Genomic DNA, 20,953 nt, shown 5'->3' with positions numbered 1-20,953 from the left:
CGTTCACATTTTACCCAAGTGCACCCTCAGGCACAGCCCCGGGGAGGACGGAAGGCTGGCACACTTCCGAGCTCTCCCTTCGCAGGGGGTGGCTGCACATCGGCTTCACTCTCGGTTCTGCTGCTCATTACCCATCACTGTGTGCAGCAACTTCCCATCCAAAATGGGGGTAGTAGGGTGCCTGTGTTTTGGGGGCTCTGAAGGTGACGCGGTGCGTGGGGAGTGCAGGAAATGCCCCATCAGTGAACGGCTTAGTCGGCCCTCACGCTTGACTGGTGGTTCGGCCGAATGTGGAATTCCAGGTGGGAAATAACTGTCCTGGGGTGTTGGGCTGCGCAGCCCGCGGTGCTGGGAGCCGGATGCCCTCTGAACCTCACCCGTCTCAGCGGGAGCTCGAGGCCTGTCTCTTCCGAGGTGTCAGCCGCAGGCTTAGTTAGATCTTCTCACTGTTCTGGCGCTCGGCACGGACGGGCCTTTCAAGTCAGACTCTGGCGTCTTCTCCGTGGGTGAATGTGTGTGTTTTTCCTCTGTGGTTCCTCTCCTTCCATTTTCTTTCTTTGTTCGTTTGGAATTGCCTGCTCATGGGATTGTAGACCTCTTTGCTTGAGTCTTTGTATCTTGGATACTATGTCTCTATTCTCTCTCTGTCTTTTCATTTCAAATTCTAGAAAATATTCTTATCTTTCAGTGTTTAGAAACTTTATGAGGTCAGCCACCATGTTAAGTTTTGTTTTGGGTAGTTACTGCTGCTGAGCCAGTTACCCCGGACTCGATGGCCTAAAACAACTGACTCCATGCCTCGCGGTGGGTGGGTTGGCTGGACAGAGCTGCTGCTGGCCTGGCTGTGCAGTCAGACCGGGCTGGGCTGTGGCCTTGTGGACACACTGCCCGGGGGTGTCCGCAGGGCTTCTCGCTTACGCCCGCTGCCTCGCCGTTTCCCCCCGGGCCCTGCTCTCCACGGGGCCCTGCTCTCCACGGGGCCCTGCTCTCCACGGGCTCCTCTTCAGGAAGGCCATAGAATCCTTAGTGTTGTCTTCCAAGAGCACAAAAGTGGGAGCTGCCAGGCCTCTTAGAGGATTACATTGGGAACCACGTCTTATCCACCACGTTAGTGGTTCAAGTCAGAGCCCAGTGGATTGTGGGAGGGGGCGAGGGAGGGTGAGTGCTGGGACTGGGGCTCACGGGGTCCTCTCCAAAGGGGACTCGTGCATCTAAGAGGATGATTCCCACTCACGGCGTTCGTTCTGTTTCTGGGCTTTACCCGTAGTTTCTGTGCAGGCGTCTCTGACACTCTAGTCCTCGCCCTCCCTAGCACCTCGGTTGTCTCTTTAAATTTATGGTTGAAAAATAGTTAATTTCGGTCTTGTTCTTTTTGAAGACTTTTCTCAAGTATCCATGTAGTCTGTGCTGCTCATTCATATGTAGTTTTGCCTTCCTCTTTTCCCATTCTCATGTTTTAGAGAGATACTGAGGGTTGATTGGGAGTGTTTGCTGTTGACAACTTGTAGGAGGAATTTAAGCTAATTCATGGTTTAGGATAATTATTTAAATGAAGGAAGCCATTTAAGTGTAAAATTTTTTTAAATTTTAAGTTAGAATGTCTTTAACCTCTTTAGAGCTGCTTTATATTTGATTAATTGCCTGTGTTATTCCTAATGCACCTGTTAACCTTGAATTGTACAAAAATGTTTCTTTTAAAAAGCTGATAAGTGTTTGTCATCAGAGCTGGGTGAGTAGATGCTTCACTGTAATGAGTTCCCTGTGGGGTCCGTGCAGGAGGGTGGCCGCCGGACCCGCCGCCTCCCGGGTGCCCGCGTGCCCTGCATGTTCCTCTTTCCTTGCAGAATGGGACCACGGAGGAAGTGACGTCAGAAGAGGAGGACGAGGAGGAGATGGCGGAGGTGGGTGTCTCCACTGGGGCACGTTTCAGCAATTTCTCTAGCCTCTTAATGGACCAGTGTTAGTGTGGAACAATGAAAAGCACATTGTTCTTGGAATTGAATGCAATTGACGGCTTTAGTTGAATATAAAATCTCGCTTTACCTCTGATGTATGCTTTTGAATAAATTGCTCCTCTTATGTCTCAGATCTGATTTTCTGGAAAATAAGGACTCTTAACATTTAGCACTAAAATTATGTTTACATTGAATAGTAATCACTACTTAACCTGTAGTTGTTTTAAATGTATTTATTGATTTTTAGAGAGAGAGGAAGGGAGAGGAATAGAGAGATAGAAACATAGATGAGAGAGAGACATTGGTCAACTGCCTCCTGCACGGAGATCGAGCCCACAACCCGGACCAGTGCCCTGGCTGGTAATCGAACCCTGACCTCCTGGTTCATAGGTCGAAGCTCAACCGCTGAGCCACACTGGCGGGGCTGTAAATGGTTATTTTTGAGAACTGCTAAGTTTCAGAAGTTCTGTGTTTGAATAAAGAATTAGAGAGCATTTCAGGGACTACTCATTAGAGATAATAAAACTACCTCATGTTGAAAAATCATCTGGGAATTTTGTAGAGCAGATTCCCAAGGCATTGAGTGGAGGCTGGTGTAGTTGCCCATCACCGATGCGATGTCAGACGTGTCCAGGCTCTGAAGCTTTGCGTTTAAAGTCAAACTCCAGAGTGAAGCTCTGCGTGTCTACACTGATTGGATAAAAAGGTCTTTGGTTTTGTGGTCTTGGTTTTAAAACCTGTTTTGGTGTTGCATCTTAGAATTAATTGAATTATTATCTTATATTCTTGATTTGGAAAACTTTAAATTTAAAATAGACTGCTTAGAGTGTCTGAGACTAAAGACCTAGTTGTGGGTTTGTTTTGTTTTGTGAGTCTGAGAGAAGATCATTCTTAACCTTGTCTAATTAGAATGAGACTTTTTTGATAGTTTGTCCTTAGTGTTTCATGCAGGTTAACTTGGGTGGAACAGTAATCCCCTGGGTCCTGTGCAGTGAGGCAGACATTGTCCTCAAAGAGCTTGTGTGCCTCCCTCTTCCCCTCACAAGGCGACGTCAAGAAGGGACAGCACATCTTGGGAACCTGGAAAAGGGGGAACCGGCCTGGAGGGTCAGGTTCGGGAGGAGGAGGAGAAGGGATCCAGGTGATTGAGAGAAGGTGTTTAAAGGCCCCAACGGCCCTGGGCCTGGGCGTGTGTGGGGGCGCTGGATGCTGTCCTTTGGGGGAGAAAGACGGACTGATGCATGGAGTCAGGAAAAAGCCAGGTGATTGGCTAGAAAGGGCAGGTGGCCAAAAGCCTTGACTCTGAGTTAGACTGTTTCTGTTTGGTGTGATTGTTGATAGGAAGGCTTCACATGGAGAGTAGTGGGCTGGGTTGTTGCTTAACAAGGTGCTGATGGTGAGTTTGTTCTGTGCTGTTAGCACTCAAGTGGAGAAGACGTGTGGATGGGACTGTGGCCGAGGCTGAAAGTGGAGGAGACTCAGCTCAGGGCACTTGTGGGAGCTGACGACTGGTGTTCGGAGGAGCTCAGGGGCAGGGCCAGCCCAGGAGGGGCTCCGTGAGGCCTGCGCATGGACAGGGCTGCATGAGAAGGGACTCGGTCAGGCCAAGGATGGGCGTGGTCACTCACCTGGTGTAGGTCACAGTGAACGAGTCTGCTTGGAGAATGGAGATAGTTGAGCTACCAGAACTAAGTACGAACACAGGATTCTTGAGGCCTGGATGCTAAGCTCTTCATCTCTCTCCCTTCATAGGAGGTCGAAAAGATGGCTTATTTGATAATAGCTATTAAATATGCTTTACTCAGATTCTAGTTTTATAACAAAATACAAGCTATGGACAGGGAACCTTTTAATGGAATGTGAAGGCTTTTATACCCCTTCCCGTAGAATACATGGATTTTCTCTCTTCTGCTCCCTCTCGAGTCAGGAATAGTGAGACTTCGGCATAAGCTTGAACACACTCATACGTTTCTAACGTCTGTAGGACATAGAAGACCTGGACCACTACGAGATGAAGGAGGAGGAGCCTATCAGCGGGAAGAAGTCAGAAGATGAAGGAATCGAAAAGGAAAACCTGGCGATATTAGAGAAAATCAGGAAGACTCAAAGGCAAGACCATCTAAATGTATGTGTAAAACCCTAGAACCTGGGCTTACGCGGCTAAGTAACGTCGTCGTTGTAGGTGATAGCGTTCATTCAGGCGCCGCCCCAGCTGCCCTCTCCAGCCGCCTTGTGGCTTAGGCACGGGTTTTGTTGCCGTAGTGTTGTTATTGGTTGATTGACGTTTCTCAGCTGTTGATAGCCACTCTCGCCCTGTCATCTGCCTTTCCCCTCTGCCCTCTTCTTACGGGCTCTGTGTTTTAATCCCGTCTCCTAACGGAGCAGCTCAGTCCTCCAGGAAGTGCTGCCCTGGCTGGACCAAACGTAATGTTCTCTTTGCTGTCACGTCTTTGGTGGCAGGCACACCTCATGGCTTCCGTTTCCTCGACTCTACAGTTCATGTGGGCGCTGTGGACCTTCTGGGTGATTGCTCTGAGGAAGAAATGAGAGTCCTGTCCATAAAAGGCCCAGGCAGAGCAGGAAAACACCAAGTGAGAGTCGGGTTTCTGTTTGAACGCCTCCTCCCTACTGCCCTGAATTCGAGCTACTTCTTAGCCCCATGAACCTGAGGGCCCCTTGTGCTCTCTGGGGCAGTGTCTCGGACAAGATGAGGTGGATTAACATGCGAGGAGATGCCAGCTGGTGTAAACGGGTGGATCGCTCGCCCTCCTTCAGCCTTACCTACGATGTCAGTTCAATCGGCAAATCTTTTTTAGAGCAGTGAGATGAAGCCATTCTATGCCCTAACGAGGGATGCGTGTCATCATACATGCGCTTAAGGCATAGAGTGTGCCACCCGATGGCCTGGAGGTCACGTGGGCGGTGGGAGGTCGCGAGGTCACGTGGGCTGAGGGATGTCGTGTGGGCTGTGGGAGGTCACGCGGGCGGTGGGAGGTCACGCGGGCGGTGGGAGGTCACGTGGGTTGTGGGAGGTCACATGGAGTGTGGGAGGTGGCGTGGGCAGTGGGAGGTTGCGTGGACGGTGGGAGGTCACGCGGGCGGTGGGTAATCCCTTACTGTAGGTTCATCAGTCGCAGGACATGTACCCTGGGGTGAGGGCAGCTGGTGATGAGGGAGACTGTGCTCGTGGGAAATCTCTGTGTCTCTCTTTTAATTTTTCTGTGAATAAAAACTACTTTACAAAATAAATTCTTAAAAGACATGAAATGGGAAATGGGTGGGATTTGGAATGGACAGATGCTGAGCTCTAGGTTGCTGCCAGGGCCGTGGCATCTGGACATGCAGGGGGACTTCTTGCCGATGAGAAGGAGCAGCGAGTGAGCCAGGCTTGTCCCCAGGCTTATGTCCTGTTGAAGCTCCATGATCTTTGATTTAATGTAATTAACTTTCTTGGCTGCTTACCGCGTTCAGTGGGGACCCTTAACTGCGGTTGGAAACGTTCGTTCCGGCTCAGACGCCAGGGTCTTCGGCTGTCGGACCGGAAGGTCCTGGTCAGCGTGTCTGTGTTCCAGGGCGCGGTGTCCGGGTCGGTGCAGGCCTCAGACAGGCTCATGAAGGAGCTCAGGGACATCTACCGCTCGCAGAGCTACAAGGCAGGTGAGCACGCGCCTCCGGCTCGTCCGCGCCGGCTCAGGGTCCGAGAGTCAGGTTTGCTTCTCGTAACTGGACAGAACCAGAACTATGTACTGACTTCCTGTGAGGGGTGTGAAACGTAAATGTGACCAAGTTATCAAAAGATGTGGGTGAGATGGGGCGAGACTACAGGACCCCCCACCCTCATCCAGGGTTTCAGTTACCCACAGTCAGTGGGGGTCCGAAAATATTACATGGAAAATTCCAGAAGTAAACAATTCATCAGGGTTATTTATTGAGAGAGAGACGCAAACATCAACTTGTTGTGACGCTTACTGATGCGTTCATGTGCCCTGACTGGGGCTCGAACCCACAGCCTTATTAGCACATCAGGCTGCTTTCAGCAACTGAGCTACCAGCCAGGGCTGATCCATGAGCTTTACATTGCACACCGTTCTGAGCAGCGTGGCTAGAAGTTCATCTGTAGAAACCTATTAGCGTACAGTTAAATATTTGAATAATGGCTTATCTTTAAATGTTAAGTAACTTGTTCCCACAGCACAGTTTGTAGTAGCAAAAAATAAAAGCTAATCAGATAAACGGTGGCATTGGTTAGATTATGCTGCGTCCATAAAATAAGTTACTGCGGAAACAGTATGAAAATTGACAGTAGGTTTCTATATACCAAGTTGGAAAGATGCTCCAGAAAGTTGACAAAAGGAGATGAAACTATACATGGGGGGGGTCCCCATTTTTATAGAAACGTTTGCGTGTGCGTGGGATTTTACAGGGTTTCTTCTCCCACTCGCAGTTGATGGTACATAGTTTCTCAGCTCGTTAGAGAAGCCTCTTCGTTAGCGGCTCTCACGATCTGGGAAGGGCGTGAGGTGCTCAGCTCTGGTGGCAGAAGTTACCATGTAGCTTTGTTCCTCTTTCAGCGGCACCATTTCTAGCTTCGGGGGGCTGTTCAGGGTCTATACTTACACTAGAGCAGTGGTCGGCAAACTGCGGCCCCTTGAGTGTGGCTCTTCCACAAAATACCACATGTGGGCACGCACGTACAGTGCGATTGAAACTTGTGGCCACACTCGGGCCAAAGAGCCGCATGTGGCTCGTGAGCTGCAGTTTGCCGACCACTGCACGGGAGTCATGGTTACACGATCAAATGAGGAGTAACTAACACACTGTGTCTTTGCAGGGTTTTACTCAGTGGAACTCATAAATGACAGTTTGTACGACTGGCATGTGAAGCTTCAGAAGTAAGTGACTTTTCCTGCCGGCCTCCGGTATTGGCTTAAGGGCAGCTGTCGCATGGAGATTTCCCTCCTCCATTTGAAACCATTAGAACGGCTTCTACTTGGCGCTTTAGACCTGTTCCTGCAGTCGTTCTAGGGTGTTAAGATGAGCTGCTTCTTGGGCTTAGTGACAAGTAAGGTGAGGAAGGGAGGAGGAGAGGAGGAGGGCGGCTGTGGGATAGTGTCTCCTGGAGGTGGGTGGACACAGTGGATTGACTCACCGGCGAGGCTGGCTGTGGTAGCAGCTTGTCTTTGAAGGAAGGGGTTTGTGTAATATATAGGCCGCCATCACACAGGTTTAGATTTTGTCGGTGGTTTCATTTTTTCTGGTCTCGTCCATGGTGATGGATCTCCATGACCCCGTGTCTAATGGTGCAGTTAATTGCATTTGTTTTGAGTTCTTGAGAAAATTATGTACATGACATGGCCATGTCCTCTGGAACGACTGCTAACTCTGAGTCACCAAAGGAGACTAGATTGAGACTATTGTGGTACGTTTTTTGTTGTTTTAATCCTCACCTGAGATATTGTTTCCACTAATTTTTCGAGAGAGTGGAAAGGAGGGAGGGAGGGGGAAGAGAGAGAGAGACAGACAGACAGACAGACATTCACATGAGAGAAACACATGGATTGGTGCCTCCCCTCTGACCCTCAACCAGGGATCAAACCTGCAACCAGCTGCGTGCCTGTGACTGGGAATGGAACCGGGACCTTCAGTGCTTGGCCGACGCTCTACACTGAACACCACCACCCAGGGCCAGAATCCTGTGCTCTCTCTCTTTCTCTCTCTCTCTCTCTCTCTCTCTCTCTCTCTCTCTCTCTCTTTTTCCTTTAAATATGTTTATTGATTTCAGAGAGGAAGGGAGAGGGACAGAGAGAGAGAGAAACATCTGTGATGAGAGAATCATCGATTGGCTACCTCCTGCACGCCCCCCAGCGGGAACTGAGCCCGCAACCTGGGCCTGTGCCCCAACCCGGAATGCAACTGTGACCTCCTGGCTCATCGGTCGACGCTCAGCCACTGAGCACACCGGCCGGACTGTGGCCTCTTTTTGAACTTTAATCCCCAGGAGTTGGGGTTGTAGGGTTTGTTTTCCCACAGAACAGCTGTCGCCCTCGTCTGCTTAGACGTGCTCTCGGGCTGCTGGTGAGTACAGAATCTGACTTTTTTGTTTTGTTTTTAATCTTAGGGTCGATCCTGATAGTCCTTTGCACAGTGATCTTCAGATCTTAAAAGAAAAAGAAGGCATAGAATATATTTTGCTTAACTTCTCTTTTAAGGTAAGAAAATCGTGGCCGCACTCCGTGCGCTGCTCGTGAGAATGCGTGTTTGTACAATTGCTCTGGAAAACAGTTGGGATGTCTGGGAGCGGTGCCTGCGTTCGGGGATCCCGGGCGTGTGCCCTGCCCAGACGCGTGCTCGGTGCGCGGGGGCCTGTTGAGGGCGGCCCTGGGCACGGGGTCCCCACGGGAAGGTTTCCGTGAGCGAGCAGAGCGACGTCTCACAGATAGTGGCTCTTAAACAGAATGTGGAGCAAAAGGCCCCCCCCCCCCCCCCCTACACAGGTCATTCCTATAGAGCTCGAAATAGGTAAGACCAGCGATGTTTCGGCCATGCAGCCTCGTGGAGGCATTCTCACCCTCCAGTGGGGTGGAAATTGGTCCTCGGAGTGAAATAGTCTTGGAGATGACAGTGGTGGTTTTAAATCTTTTGTTTAAAAAAAAAAATAGCACGTGTTTTTAAGGAGGGATGCCTGACCTGTTTTTCACGTTGAGAGGAAACGTTCACGCAGCAGCTGTCTTCCAGGTGTGTTCGTGTGAACACCTGAGATGCTCGGTGCGAGCCTGAGAACGGTGCCCCTTCTCTTCCCTCCGTGGGGACCGAGTTCCCATAGTTTATAGCTCCTCCCGAACCTACGTAAGGCCGGCGGAGGTGGGGACGGAGGGAGTGCCTGGAATTGGGCTGCGTTCTCTCAGTGACACGGTGTTTCTGTTTGGGAACCGCTGGGTGAGACGAGTGCTTGGGGAGTAGCTCCTTCCCTCCGGTCGGTTCTCCAGGAGGCGTTGGTGGTTGCCTGTCCCCTTCTGTTTGGTCACAGGAGCTGCACAGCGTGGAGGTTTTCTCTTGGCCTCCCCGACCTTGTTCTTGGGGGTCATTGCTGTTTCCCCTCAGCTGCCACCTTCGCTGCAGCCCCTGGGGGAGCGCGTGTCGCTGTCTCCGGGCTCGGCTGGGTGTCTCCTCACCGACTCTGGTTCTACCAGGGCTGGGCCCTGGTCTGATTGGAGCAGCTGGTCAGCGTGTCATGTTTTGATCTCTGGGCTCGGATCCCCCATCTCGGAGGTGCTTTCTGTCTGTGCTTCTCGCTCGGGCTGTTTCTTATTCTTGGTTTTTTATATTTATTCCCGTTCCCGCTCCCGTTCGCTTGGTGCCCACACGGCCTCGCCCGCTCCTTCGCTGCCTGGCAGTGACCATGCGTGTCCTTAGCTCGTCGGAGGCGAACAGGCAGTTGTGGGTTCAGGTCCCCTTTCCTTGTCCGGCCCCGGAGCGTGGCTGTGTCTGCGTGGTCTGACCGAGAGCTGCGGGTCGTGCTTGCAGCCGTGTGCTCGCTGAGGTCTGCGCGCGCGTTGGCTTCTCGTGGTCTCGTTCTCCAGGTTCCCGTCTCCTCCCCGAGGACCGGCCTTTGCTGTCCCTTCCCGGGGCATCGGGAGGAAACATCTGCACTTGGACTGCATTTGGGGAGCGTTGTCACGCTTAGGGTTCCAGTCGGAAGCTCCTTCCTCCCAGCTCCGGGGTGCCCTCTCCAAGGACGGGGAGTGCTCACATCTTGCGGAGCCCTTTCTTGTTTTGTAAAGTTTTCAGACGTTATCTCTTCAGACGCCGCTCTGTCCCCCCTCCTCTCTCCTGGGACGCTCTGCAGATGGTCCATGACCCTGTGTCCTGTTTTCTGCCTTCTTATCTCTCTTGGCTTCATGGTGGGTATTTTTAAATCCATTTCCCAGTAACTGACTTTTTCTTCCATAAATCTTCACTGTGGCTGAACTCACCGTGAAGTGATTGGTTTAAGTTGCTGCATTTCCAAGGTTCAGTGTTTCTGTGTAGTTTGTCTTTCTATTGCAGTTCTCTGCCAGGGTTTGTCTTTGCTTTGCTTGCAAATATGCAGCATCGTTACTTTAAAATCTGTGTATGATAAATACTGTGTCCTGGCATCTGTTGTTTGCTTCTCGCTTTCTAATCTTGTCGCCTCTGGGCCTCGGGTAACTTATCTGCAGCGACAACCTTACGTGCGGCAGGCTGGGGAGCTGGCTGGGGAGCTGGCTGGGGAGCTGGCTGGGGAGCTGGCTGGGGAGCTGGCTGGGGAGCTGGCTGGGGCCCTGGTGCTGCTCTTCGCCAGCGCGGCCTCCAGCAGCCCAGGCCCTGCAGGCGTTTCGGGCTGAGATGACCAGAGCGGAGGCGCCTCCTTGTCAGCAGGGAGCTTGGCAGTTTGTCCTTCCGGGTCCCAGCTCCGTGGGTCCCAGCTCCGTGCGGGGCCAGGGAAGGCCTCGCTGGAACTCTGAGCCCTGGCTTCCCCTCCCGGCCCAGGGATGTCAGTCGGAAGCCTGCAGTGTCTTCCCCTCCGACCTCCTCTGTGCGGTGGAAAGAAGCCCTGATCTCTGGGGCCCTTTGTCTTTGTGGCCTGAGTACGCAGCGATTTACATTTTCTCCACCTTCTCAAGTTCCCAGTCAGAGGCTTGATCCAAACGACCGATCCTCTTACTGGACTGTTCCTTTATCTGGTTCTGTGGGAGGCGCAGCTCACAGTCACACCTTTACCAGCACACGGCTCTGTTGGGAGTGATCTCAGCCTCGTGTTGATTGGCTTTTATTCCGTTCTCTGTTTGGTGCTATTTCCAATGTCAGGACCCTCACTCGCCATCAGGTAACAGGTGTCTCTGGACTGAAATCTTCTAAGCAATGTGGATGGAGGGTCTGCAGATCCGTTAACTGGCTCATTTGCTTTCAGGATAACTTCCCGTTTGACCCTCCGTTTGTCCGCGTGGTGTTGCCGGTTCTCTCCGGAGGGTAAGTGTCTGGCCTTTCTGTGACGTGGGCACTGGAGCTTCCGCGGCCGGACGCCAGCTCGCCCGGGGCTTCTGGAGGCGCGGGGCCGGGGGCCTGAGAAGCGGCATTTCTCAGCCGGCTCAGGCGCAGCTCCCGCTGCTCGTCTGGGGACCACAGTTTGGGAACCACTGGTACCAACCACTGCGTGGTGCACGGGTAGAGCTTTTAATGGCCCCTGTTTGTAACCATTTCACCATTAAAAACCAGATGTTTTTAAAATATGAATTGTGATGGAGTGTCCAGAGAAAGTGAGATTAGAGAGTGAGTCCCACGTGCCTGTGGCCGCAGGATGGAGGGCAGGCCTCTCGGGCCTGTGGGGCGGCCATCGGATGCCTTCTGGGGGTGGTTACGGCTGAAGAGCAGGTGGTAGTTGTCAGGCGCCTTCATCCAGCCTGGGGGGGGGTGAGTGTGTGCGGGGTTAGGGGTGAGGTGCCCTGCAGACCCTCTGAGTAGGAGCGGCTGAACTGCTTGGAGAATTCTGAACTGGCCGACCAGTTCCCCCTGTGAGAGGATCCATTGATGATTAAAGTCTGAAAGTACGCAGTCCTTACTTCCATCACATCTATGGTCGATCTCGTTTCATTGACATTAAAAAATAAGGGCAGCTATAAACGATTAAGGAAAAGATTTGGAAAAATTCTGTACGTTTAGGATAATTGTACAAAAATATTTTTATCAGATTGTTTTGAAAGTTGATACGAACTTGACCGGCATAGATTTTTCATATTTTTGTTGTGAGAAATGCCAAGAATGTTAAGAACTTAGGATCGTAAACAGTTTACCGCCTGGTTGTGGAGACAGACACACAGTTCGGACCCCAGCTGTCCCCCAGGTCTCGGCAGACACAACCACCGACTCATGGGCCTCGCTGCCCAGCGCACAGCAGCCATGATGGAGCTGTTTGAACAAAGAGCTGACTGTGATGCCATTTTCAGTTTTAAGATCTTTGACATAGTTTCTCTTTACTAAGATTCTGTTTTCCACAATGGGGCTATTGTCCCGTTCTCCAAATGAATATTGTCAGGTTTCTCACTTTGTAAAGTCATTTGGTTTATTCAACCTCGGATGCTTTTGGTTGGCTGGAATCACAAGCCCAGGCCGGATGGTCTCGGCCGAGCTTACCGGGGAGGACAGCCTGGCGCTGGGCAGAGGCGCAGGAGAAGGAGCCGCAGGGACGGAAAGGCTGGCCCGGAGGACGAAGCAGTCACGTGGACTCAGTCCTCACACAGACCTGCCTGGGTCTGTCTTACTGGTTTCCAAGATTCCTACAGTTTTTCTTGTCTGAGATCATTCCCTTGATTTTATTTGCAGGCGTGACAGTTCACGTATTTTTGAGTTTAAAGTAACATTAAAGGAGGAATGACGTTCTTTTGTTTGAGGAAGCGTCAAAAGGCAGAAGAATCTCGATCTGCACTTGATCTTGGCGAAAGGCGGGGCCGGTGAAGGGTCTTGATCTGAAGGTCTTTCCTGCGGAGCCTGGGCAGCCCCAGGGTCATCTGCTCAGAGAGCAGCTCAGAGCCAGGGAGGGAGCAGGGGGCACAGAGCAGCACCATTCGACCCTCAGAGCACGATGGATGGAGACGGTTAGACCGTGACCGCAGTGCTCAGGGTCACAGATCCGGTGGAGCGTGACGTGTGCTCGGGGGAAAGCCTCGCTGTCCAGCGTGGCGGCGGAGAAATTGCCCATGATGCCTCCTAGGAGGGGGTCTCCATCCCCCCCCGCCCCGCCCCTGGGTACGGAGGCCTGAGTCCTGCTTTCTGGTAGCTGAGGCGTCTGTGGGGTCCTGTTACCCAGACCCGCTCTGACTCTAAGGGGCTGCCGCGGGCTGGCACTGGGAGTGTGCATCACCCACCGTCCTGGCGCCCGGCAGCTGTGTTTGCTCCCGCCTGTCTCCTAGTCTTCACATGTTGCGTGCTTTCTCAGTGACGCACGTCACACCTAGGAAGGAACGGGAACCTGGAGAATGGTGTGTGACTCCTCTTTTCTTTTAAGGTACGTGTTGGGTGGCGGCGCGTTGTGTATGGAGCTTCTCACAAAACAGGTGACCTTTTTTCTTTTCTTTTTTGTTAATCTTCACCTGAGGATATTTTTCCCATTGATTTTAAGAGAGTGGAAGGGAGGGAGGGAGAGAGAGACAGACAGACAGACATGTTGATTGGTTGCCTCCTGCACACACCCTGACCTGGGCCGCGGATGGAGCCTGCAGCCCAGGCCTGTGTCCTTGACCAGGAATTGAACCCGAAACTCTAGCCCTGAGCCACTGGCCAGTGCGGCTCTTTTCTTAAAGCGCTTGTGGCTTCACCCTCCACACGGGTTCGATTATGTAAATTAGACTGAGTGGAAAGGCTCTCCTTTAAGGTTTTAAAGTTCTTTCTTTGAATAGCAGCCACTTTTAATAGTGAAAAAGCTATGGAACATAAACCAGTAAAATGACATTGCACTGGGTTGTCTTATCTGTGCTAAGATAGGAAGTGAGTTATATTTAAGGTTATAATTTGCTCATGTTGGGTGGGCATTTAAAACAGGTGTTTTTTTCGTGTGTGTGAGATTTTAGAAATGGTTCAACTTTTCTTTTTTTAAAATATGTTTTTATTGATTTTTAGAGAAGAAGGGAGAGGGAGAGAGAGAGAGAAACATTCATGATGAGAGAGAATCATGGATCGGCTGCCTCCTCCTGCACGCCCCCCACTGGGGATCAAGCCCGTAACCTGGGCTTGTGCCCGGATTGGGAATTGAACCTGAGGCCCTTCAGTCCGCAGGCCGGCGCTCTATCCACTGAGCCACACGGGCCAGGGCTGAGCTTTTCTTTCGCTTCATAAGCACAAACATCTCGGTGCTCATCTGCGGTTGCTGAGTGTTGCCGGCTGCCGTGGGCTTTCCCACGCGTTCAGAGCAGCTTTCCTCCCGCAGGGCTGGAGCAGCGCCTACTCCATCGAGTCCGTCATCATGCAGATCAACGCCACCCTCGTCAAAGGCAAAGCCAGGGTGCAGTTCGGAGCAAATAAGGTACTTTTCTCAGTGACGTCACGTGCAGACAGGAAGTGAGTTATATTTAAGGTTATAATTTGCTCATGTTGGGCATGTAAAACAGGTTTTTTTCGTGTGTGTGAGATTTTAGAAATGGTTCAACTTTCTTTCTTTTAAAATGTATCTTTATTCATTTTTAGAGAAGACGGTGTCCACCGCTTTCCCGTCTTCCGCGGCGTCTCCTGTTCCTTTTCTTTGTCATTTTTAGATAAACATGCCTGGCTTTATTTTGTTATTGGTACTTTGTTATATGCACTTTCCCCAAACTGAGATCCTGTTGTAATAGTTAATTCCCAGCGAGCATTTACGTGCTAAGCTCGGATCTAGACGTTTTATGTGTGTTGACCCTTTCAATCCTCCTCATGACGGACGAGCAGGTTCACTCTCTTGTCCCCATCGTGTGGGTGAGGAGCTTGAAGTGCCCAGAGGCAGGTACCTGTCTCAGGTGATGGGGGCGGAGCCAGGACGGGAGCCAGACAGTCGGCCGCCAGTCGCTGCTTTTAACCACTGAGTTCTGTCCTTTGTCACTGACTATCAGCATCATCTTTCCATGGCCGGTTTAGTTACTGTAAACGCAGGCACGGGCCAAGGATGGACTCTGGAGTCAGTGTGTGTGGGGAAATGTTTGTGTGATGGAAATCAGCCCGGCCTGACATTTGTTCAACACTCAGCTGTTCCTGAAGGTCTGTGTGACCTGTGTGTTCAGCGCCGGCAGCATTAAACCTGAACGTGTGTTATAACCGTAGCACAGGCCCATCACGCGTCCACTGGAACCCTAACTCAGAGGAAGCAAAACATTGCAAAGGCTATTTTTAAAAAACCGTTTATTTGGGATAATATTATAAAATAACTCATTTTTACTTTTAGCTCTTTTATCAGCTATTTCTTTACACTGGAACAAAATACCATTTTGTATAAAACCTAGAAGTTATTTATTGAACACCAATGAGTTGCTTAACTACTTTTAGCTAGTTTTCTTTTTTAACAGTGTTTATATTTCAGATGCTTTAAATGTACCAACAGAATAAGTATATAATACCAAAATTTTATTTTTCGAATGACAAGATTGATGCTCACTGTATAGTGTCTAAAGTAGGACACATGCAAAAACCCAAAACGTCCTCTGTAAGTTGACTGTCTAGACTCTAGAAATACTGTTGGTATTTCCTTACAGAGAAATACAGAGGGCTTAGAGCAGTGATCTGTCTGAGTGAAAGAACATCTCATTAGTAACCCGCCATGTAAGCTCAGCTCTGGGCTTCTGTATTTTAATCTGAAATACAATTGTCTGGATGGTTGTAGCCTCTCCCAGCTTATAGCCCTACAAATCCAGTATTCTGTGTTTGTTTAGTGCTGTGGTCCTGGAATCAGTCAATGTCAATGTAATTGCTTTACACTTTTACATTTCCATGGTTTATAGTTTTGTTAGCAAATAAATAAAACCATTTTGCATAGAATGGTATCAGGCAGCTAAGAAATGTTTGCATATTAAAGTCTTTCTTGGCAGGTAAATTTTTTAAATGAATTGTTATGATGAAACATTACTCTTCCATTTTTTTTCTTGAGAAACGTTTGTCAGTTAAGAATATGGAAACTTGATGATATAAGTTTTACCTTCCAGGATTCTAAAGTCAGCAGGGAATAGTCTGTTCGCTTTAAAAATGCTGCTATCCAAAAAGTAAGGTGCTACATGGCATTTAAAAATATGCTGTCGTGTGTGTGTGTGTGTGTGTGTGTGTGTGTGTGTGTGAGAGAGAGAGAGAGAGAGAGAGAGCGAGAGAGAGGGAGGGAGGGCTATGGTATATAGAGAATATAGTATATAGAGAATGTAGTATATAGAGAGTATATAGAGTGTTCAGGAAAGTGCTGACAGGTGTTGAAATATTGGGGTGGGCTGGCTAGAGATGGGAGGGAGACTATATTTACTATAAATATTTATAAATGAATTCATAAACCAAGTAAGAATATTTTTAAAGCTAACTGGTGCCATACAGATCATATATGTTAAATATGCTGCAACTAAGGTTAGAAGACAGTAATGAAAAGACAAACACCCATCTACGTAAATCTGGGAATTAAACACACTCTAAATCATGATTTTTAAAAAGTCACACGAAAATTTAAAAGTACGTGGACCTGAACTCTCCCCACCCCGCTTCCTCCCTGTCTCCTCCCCCACCCCCACCTCACCCCCACCTCACCCCCACCTCACCCCACCTCCACCCCAAATGGATCGGCAGGAAGGAGAGTCTCACGTTTTTACACGTTATTTTGTTTGGTGCCACTCACGGGCATTCTTTAGACTTTAAAGTCTAAAGATGTCACTTACGTGTGTGGTCCTTAAAGCTCAGTGTTTCCTTGTCTGAAGGTAACAGTTGAGCATTTGTTTTGGATACAGTTTAGGAGGAAAAGAGTTTGGGTTCCCCCTGGGTCCGTAGCCGCCTGTAACTCGCTTCACCCTGTGGCGGGCACTGAGCACCACAGGGTGTGTGCTGTGCAGTGGCGGGACTTACGCGTGAACTGCGAGGCGTGTCCATTCCTGTTGGACCACAACTGGATTTGTTATTCTTCTCGAATGTTAAGGGATCATGAACTTGAGCAAGGAGGGTCTTCAGTTAAAAACTGTTTTGAAATGGAAATATAATTGGTTCCTGTGTTCTTTTAAGCACAGTGTGACACATCCTTAAATTATTTGCCATGATTTTCATCCGCTTAGAGTTTTGATTTAAAATGTATATTTCTCTTTCAGAATCAATATAATCTAGCAAGAGCCCAGCAGTCTTATAATTCCATTGTACAGATACACGAGAAAAACGGTATGTTCAGTTCCATATGTATTTATTGCCATTTGTTTTGCATCATGTACTGCTGATATTTATCCTGTTTTATTGTTGGTTTTGCTTTAGTATCTTGTCAAGTACAGTCACCCGAGAAAACTCCACTTGGGGACCCACACCCTGTGCTTCCTTCGAAGTCGTGGTTCCAGATACTTGGCCTGAGAGCCTCTGAGTCAGAGTCAGGATCCCTGAGTAGATCCCTGAGTAGATTCCTGAGTAGATCCCTGAGTAGATTCCTGAGTAGATCCCTGAGTAGATTCCTGAGTGGAAGGGTCCTCTGGTTCCTCTGACATGTATAGAGTTAGGGCAGGAGCTCAGTGTCTACCTGTGGCGGGGCCGGGGCCAGCGCAGGTCCTTTAACGGCGATGAATCAGCAGGACCGGGGCCACCCCTCCCGGTGGTGGGTGCTCCTCGCCGATCCTGCACGCTTGTCACTCACGCTAATTCTGTTATTGAGGATATTTCATAAGCTTCATTGGCCTCACCTAAACTTGGTGTATTCTCCGCGCGTGTTTGCGTCTTGTCTCTAGCTGAGGGAATAGAGCTGACTTGGAATCAGACCTGTGTTCTGTGCCGTTTCTGTCACTCGCTGGCTCTGTGGCCTTGAACAGTCCTGTGCCCTCTGCCTCAGTCTCCTCGTCTCAAATTGGCACGAGGTCTGTCTCCCAAACTTGAGAGGAAAAAAGGGCAGTGTGTGCGCGCGGCCTTCGTAGCTCAGGGCTGGGAGACAGCGCCCTGTGTGCCGAGGGCGCAGGAAAAGCCACGCCGGGTCGCCTTCCTGTCGGAGAATTGGCAGTAGCTCTGCTCTGCGGGGCCTGTGCCGGCTCGTGGCCTGGGAGCTGTGTTTGTCCTCACTGTCACTTTAGTGACAGCGGGAACTTGTCACTTGCGTTGACGGTTTGGTTCTGAGAGGCTAGCGCACGCCTGCGCGGAGGTACTGGGTCTGGGCGCAGACCAGGCCGAGGGGAGCCCACAGGACAGCGGCCTGATGCTCCCTCTGGTGGGGGGTCGCCCTCGGGGTGTAGAGAAGCAAACCTGTGAGGCATGAAGCGAGGTTTCCTGTATCCAAACCGTGTTCAGGTTCTGAAGCGGGGAAGGCTCAAGCTTGGCAAGTCTGGGCTCCCTGACCGTCCTCTCCAGCCCCGAGTCAGGGGTGTGGGCTGTGAGGGCAGGACCAGGAGGCGCCTCCGTCTGGCTCCTGCTGGGGGTCTCGGGTACCATCGCTGGGTCCCTGCCCACGGCTTCCTGGCTGCTGGTCGCAGCATCTCCGCCTCTGGCCACAGCCCGTGCTCTGGCTCTGGCTCTGGCTCTGACTCTGGCGCCAGGACTTGGTTGGGGAGAGTGTTCTCAGGGAGGGTTACTGTTAACCACGGAGTCTGAGTGGAATACGAAACCTCGCTTTAGTCCAATATTCCACACTTATTCAGCAAAAGCCAGTAATTGGAGATCGGATGTTGAAAGCTCATGTAGTTTATTCATAGAAAATGACTGTATACAGACGGTCTCCAGCTGACACTGGTTGGACTCAGGAGTTTTGACTTCATGAGGGTGTGGCAGTGATACGATTCAGAGGAACCATATTTTGGATTTGAATCCGGATCTTTCCGGGGCAGCGGTGCACGTGGTGTGATGGTTTTGAGATGCCGGACAGCAGCCTCGAGCCGCAGCTCCCGCCGGGCAGGGACCGCGAGTCGCCCGGTGCTGCTCGTGTGCTTCCGGCTGAGCGCGCTCTGCTCACTGTGGGCTCAGGCACGCATCGGCGGGCATGAACCCTCTGGCAATCGAGCGTCTGTATGTAAACGTCGAAGTGCTGTTACCAGCCCATGTGAGTTTAACTTTGCAATAGGTTTAACCATGAAAAGGACGAGTAGAGGACGTAGCCAACCGTAATAACATGTCCGTTTCCGAACTAAAGTGTCTCCCCCACCTGTTTCAGGCTGGTACACCCCTCCGAAGGAAGACGGCTAAGTGGATGGACTGTCCCAGGCTCGGACCAACGTTGCTTTAAAGAAACCTTCCCACCGTGCAGACCAGCTTCGAGTGCCCATAACAGCAGCCCCGACGACGTTAGCTGATAGACACTTTAGTGGATACTCTGTCACCTGACATCCTGCATAAGTTACAGCCTCTCATTTGCTCATTGTAGGTATCTTGGACTCAGCAGGGGGGCCTTTCCTGTATTTTTCTTGATAAATACACACACTGGCCACTCCTTATCATCTCTTTTTCTTGAAAAATGAAATCTGTTAAGCAGGCAAGTCAGCACCCGGTTCCTGGAGTTGCCGCTGTAGGTGCCGTCTCCCTCTGAGCTCGTGCGCTGCGAGGACTCGCAGTGTGTGGTCCCCTCAGAGCCAATAAAGGTGATTTGGTGTTCCCGTCGGTTTAGGAAGTTTAAGGTCTTCTCGATCACCGTAGCCTTTTCCGGTTGCCAAAATAACGACAGAAAACCTGCTCCAGGAATTGTTACACTTTTTATGGCCTCTCTGGGGCCATTTCCCACAGACATGCTCTTAACTGAATTGCAAGGTGGGGCCACGCAAGCACGTCAGCTGTCGTAGTGATTCCACTGGGCATCCGTCTTGCTGGCTGAAGCTGTTACTGGTTCAATATGTCTTATGAAGATCTGCAGTCTAGATCTTGAAGTTATTTAAAATACTAAGTCATTTTACATTTCCATTTTATTAACGGGATGTTGCAATCGTTTGTAAACTAATAAGCTTATAAAGTGATTGGCACACAGACAGACTCCTTGAGCAAAAGCTGCACAGCTAAGGACACACAGATCCCTCATTTGGAGACCTAAAATTTTTGCTACAGTCATAACAATGGCTTTTACTTAAAGACTAATAGGAACTCTACACGTATTAATTCTTTTATAAAACCTGACTCAAATCAGCACCCTCTCCATTCTCTTGCCTTACCTGAATCAGTCCTGTTTGATTGGAAGTAGATTTTTATATACCCACGTTTGATTTAAAAGTAAGGTCTAGTTATTAAGCACTTTTAAAATGAAATCCAGAAGCACATTTTCTGCACAAATCACTTACAAGGTTCAAAAGTGTTTCTTAGGCACCTGCTCTGAGAGTCAGTTTTCGACTTTGTAAGCCGCCTGGGAGAGAGGCCCGCAGCGTGCGGGGCCGCAGCGTGCGGGCGTGGGAGAGGCTGCCCTGGGTTTGCTCACGTGGCCACACTTGTGCTCAGATCTGATACAGTGGCTCGGACAAGCGACAAGGCAGAATTCTTTAAAGCATTACAGTTCCTTAAACCTAAGGCTGGATCTTGAATACATTATTGAATTCTCTAATATCCTGATGGCTAGCAGGTTGACAGCTGCACATTTGGCATGCTTTGTTTTTATTTGGAGTTTATTTTTCATTGCAGATTTATTTGGCAATGTACAGTAAATTTTGTAAACTTGCATCAAGTTTATGAATAAAGAATCATTTAAGAAATAACGCTGTCCTTTACCCTCATTAGAGGTGCCCTTTGCTCAGGGGTCCGGAGTTCTGTGGAGTCTGGAGCAGGAGAGACGCGGGGAGGGCAGGTTGATTTGACGAGGGCGACAGACCAGGACGGTGTGTGCGGCCGATGTGGCCGCCCAGGTCTCCCTCAGTCTTCGCTCCCCCACACTCGTTCCTCAGTAGCAACGTCTGGTGGCTGCCCCTAGTTCCCCCTGTCAGTCATCCGCTCCCCCTCCAGGGTCCCCGGGGCGGCCACACACGAGGTCAGGTTCACACAACAGGAAGCCCAGCGCAGGAGCAGCTCCTCTGGGCTCGGCTGGAGGCTCTGAGGTTTGTTGTGTTGGTTTCACCTCGGATGGAAGCTGTGGATGGATGCGGTCCTGCTCCCTCCTCCCAGGCAGAGTCCTGTCTCCGGGCTTCTGGGGGGTCTTCAGGTGACCCCTCCCCCTTCCCCCGCCCCCGCCCAGCGCCCTCAAACCGATGTCTGGATCTCCTTGGACCCCGTTCTCAGCATGTCATTTGGGGAACCCTGGAGACCACGCGAGGCCCTTTTAGGAGGCGTTGAAGGTCAAAAATGATTTTCCTGATAAAACATCATTTGCCCTTTTCAGCCTCGCTCTCTCTCAAGCGCACACAGGAGTTCTC

General features: G+C 50.4%; 1 protein-coding gene across 2 annotated transcripts in view; it reads left to right on the top strand.

The window, feature by feature from the left end:
• Nucleotides 1-19,063, top strand: part of UBE2Q2 (ubiquitin conjugating enzyme E2 Q2) — a 32,197-nt gene extending 13,134 nt beyond the window's left edge. Inside the window, exons 4-13 of one of the 2 annotated variants that reach the window (XM_081114708.1) lie at nucleotides 1,845-1,901; nucleotides 3,940-4,080; nucleotides 5,528-5,612; nucleotides 6,787-6,847; nucleotides 8,074-8,164; nucleotides 10,885-10,943; nucleotides 12,976-13,024; nucleotides 13,894-13,989; nucleotides 16,760-16,826; nucleotides 18,784-19,063. In XM_081114708.1, coding sequence (XP_080970834.1) covers nucleotides 1,845-1,901; nucleotides 3,940-4,080; nucleotides 5,528-5,612; nucleotides 6,787-6,847; nucleotides 8,074-8,164; nucleotides 10,885-10,943; nucleotides 12,976-13,024; nucleotides 13,894-13,989; nucleotides 16,760-16,826; nucleotides 18,784-18,815 — 738 coding nt within the window. In that variant the 3' untranslated portion in view covers nucleotides 18,816-19,063. Of the gene's footprint in view, nucleotides 1-1,844; nucleotides 1,902-3,939; nucleotides 4,081-5,500; nucleotides 5,613-6,786; nucleotides 6,848-8,073; nucleotides 8,165-10,884; nucleotides 10,944-12,975; nucleotides 13,025-13,893; nucleotides 13,990-16,759; nucleotides 16,827-18,783 lie in introns of both variants that reach the window. The other variant, XM_081114707.1, reaches the window with a different exon arrangement.
• The last annotated feature ends 1,890 nt before the right edge of the window (nucleotides 19,064-20,953 follow it).

The sequence above is a fragment of the Myotis nattereri genome, assembly GCF_964212035.1.
Source record: "Myotis nattereri genome assembly, chromosome: 21".
Lineage (NCBI taxonomy): Eukaryota > Metazoa > Chordata > Mammalia > Chiroptera > Vespertilionidae > Myotis > Myotis nattereri.
This window is presented reverse-complemented; position numbering and strand designations above follow the sequence as displayed.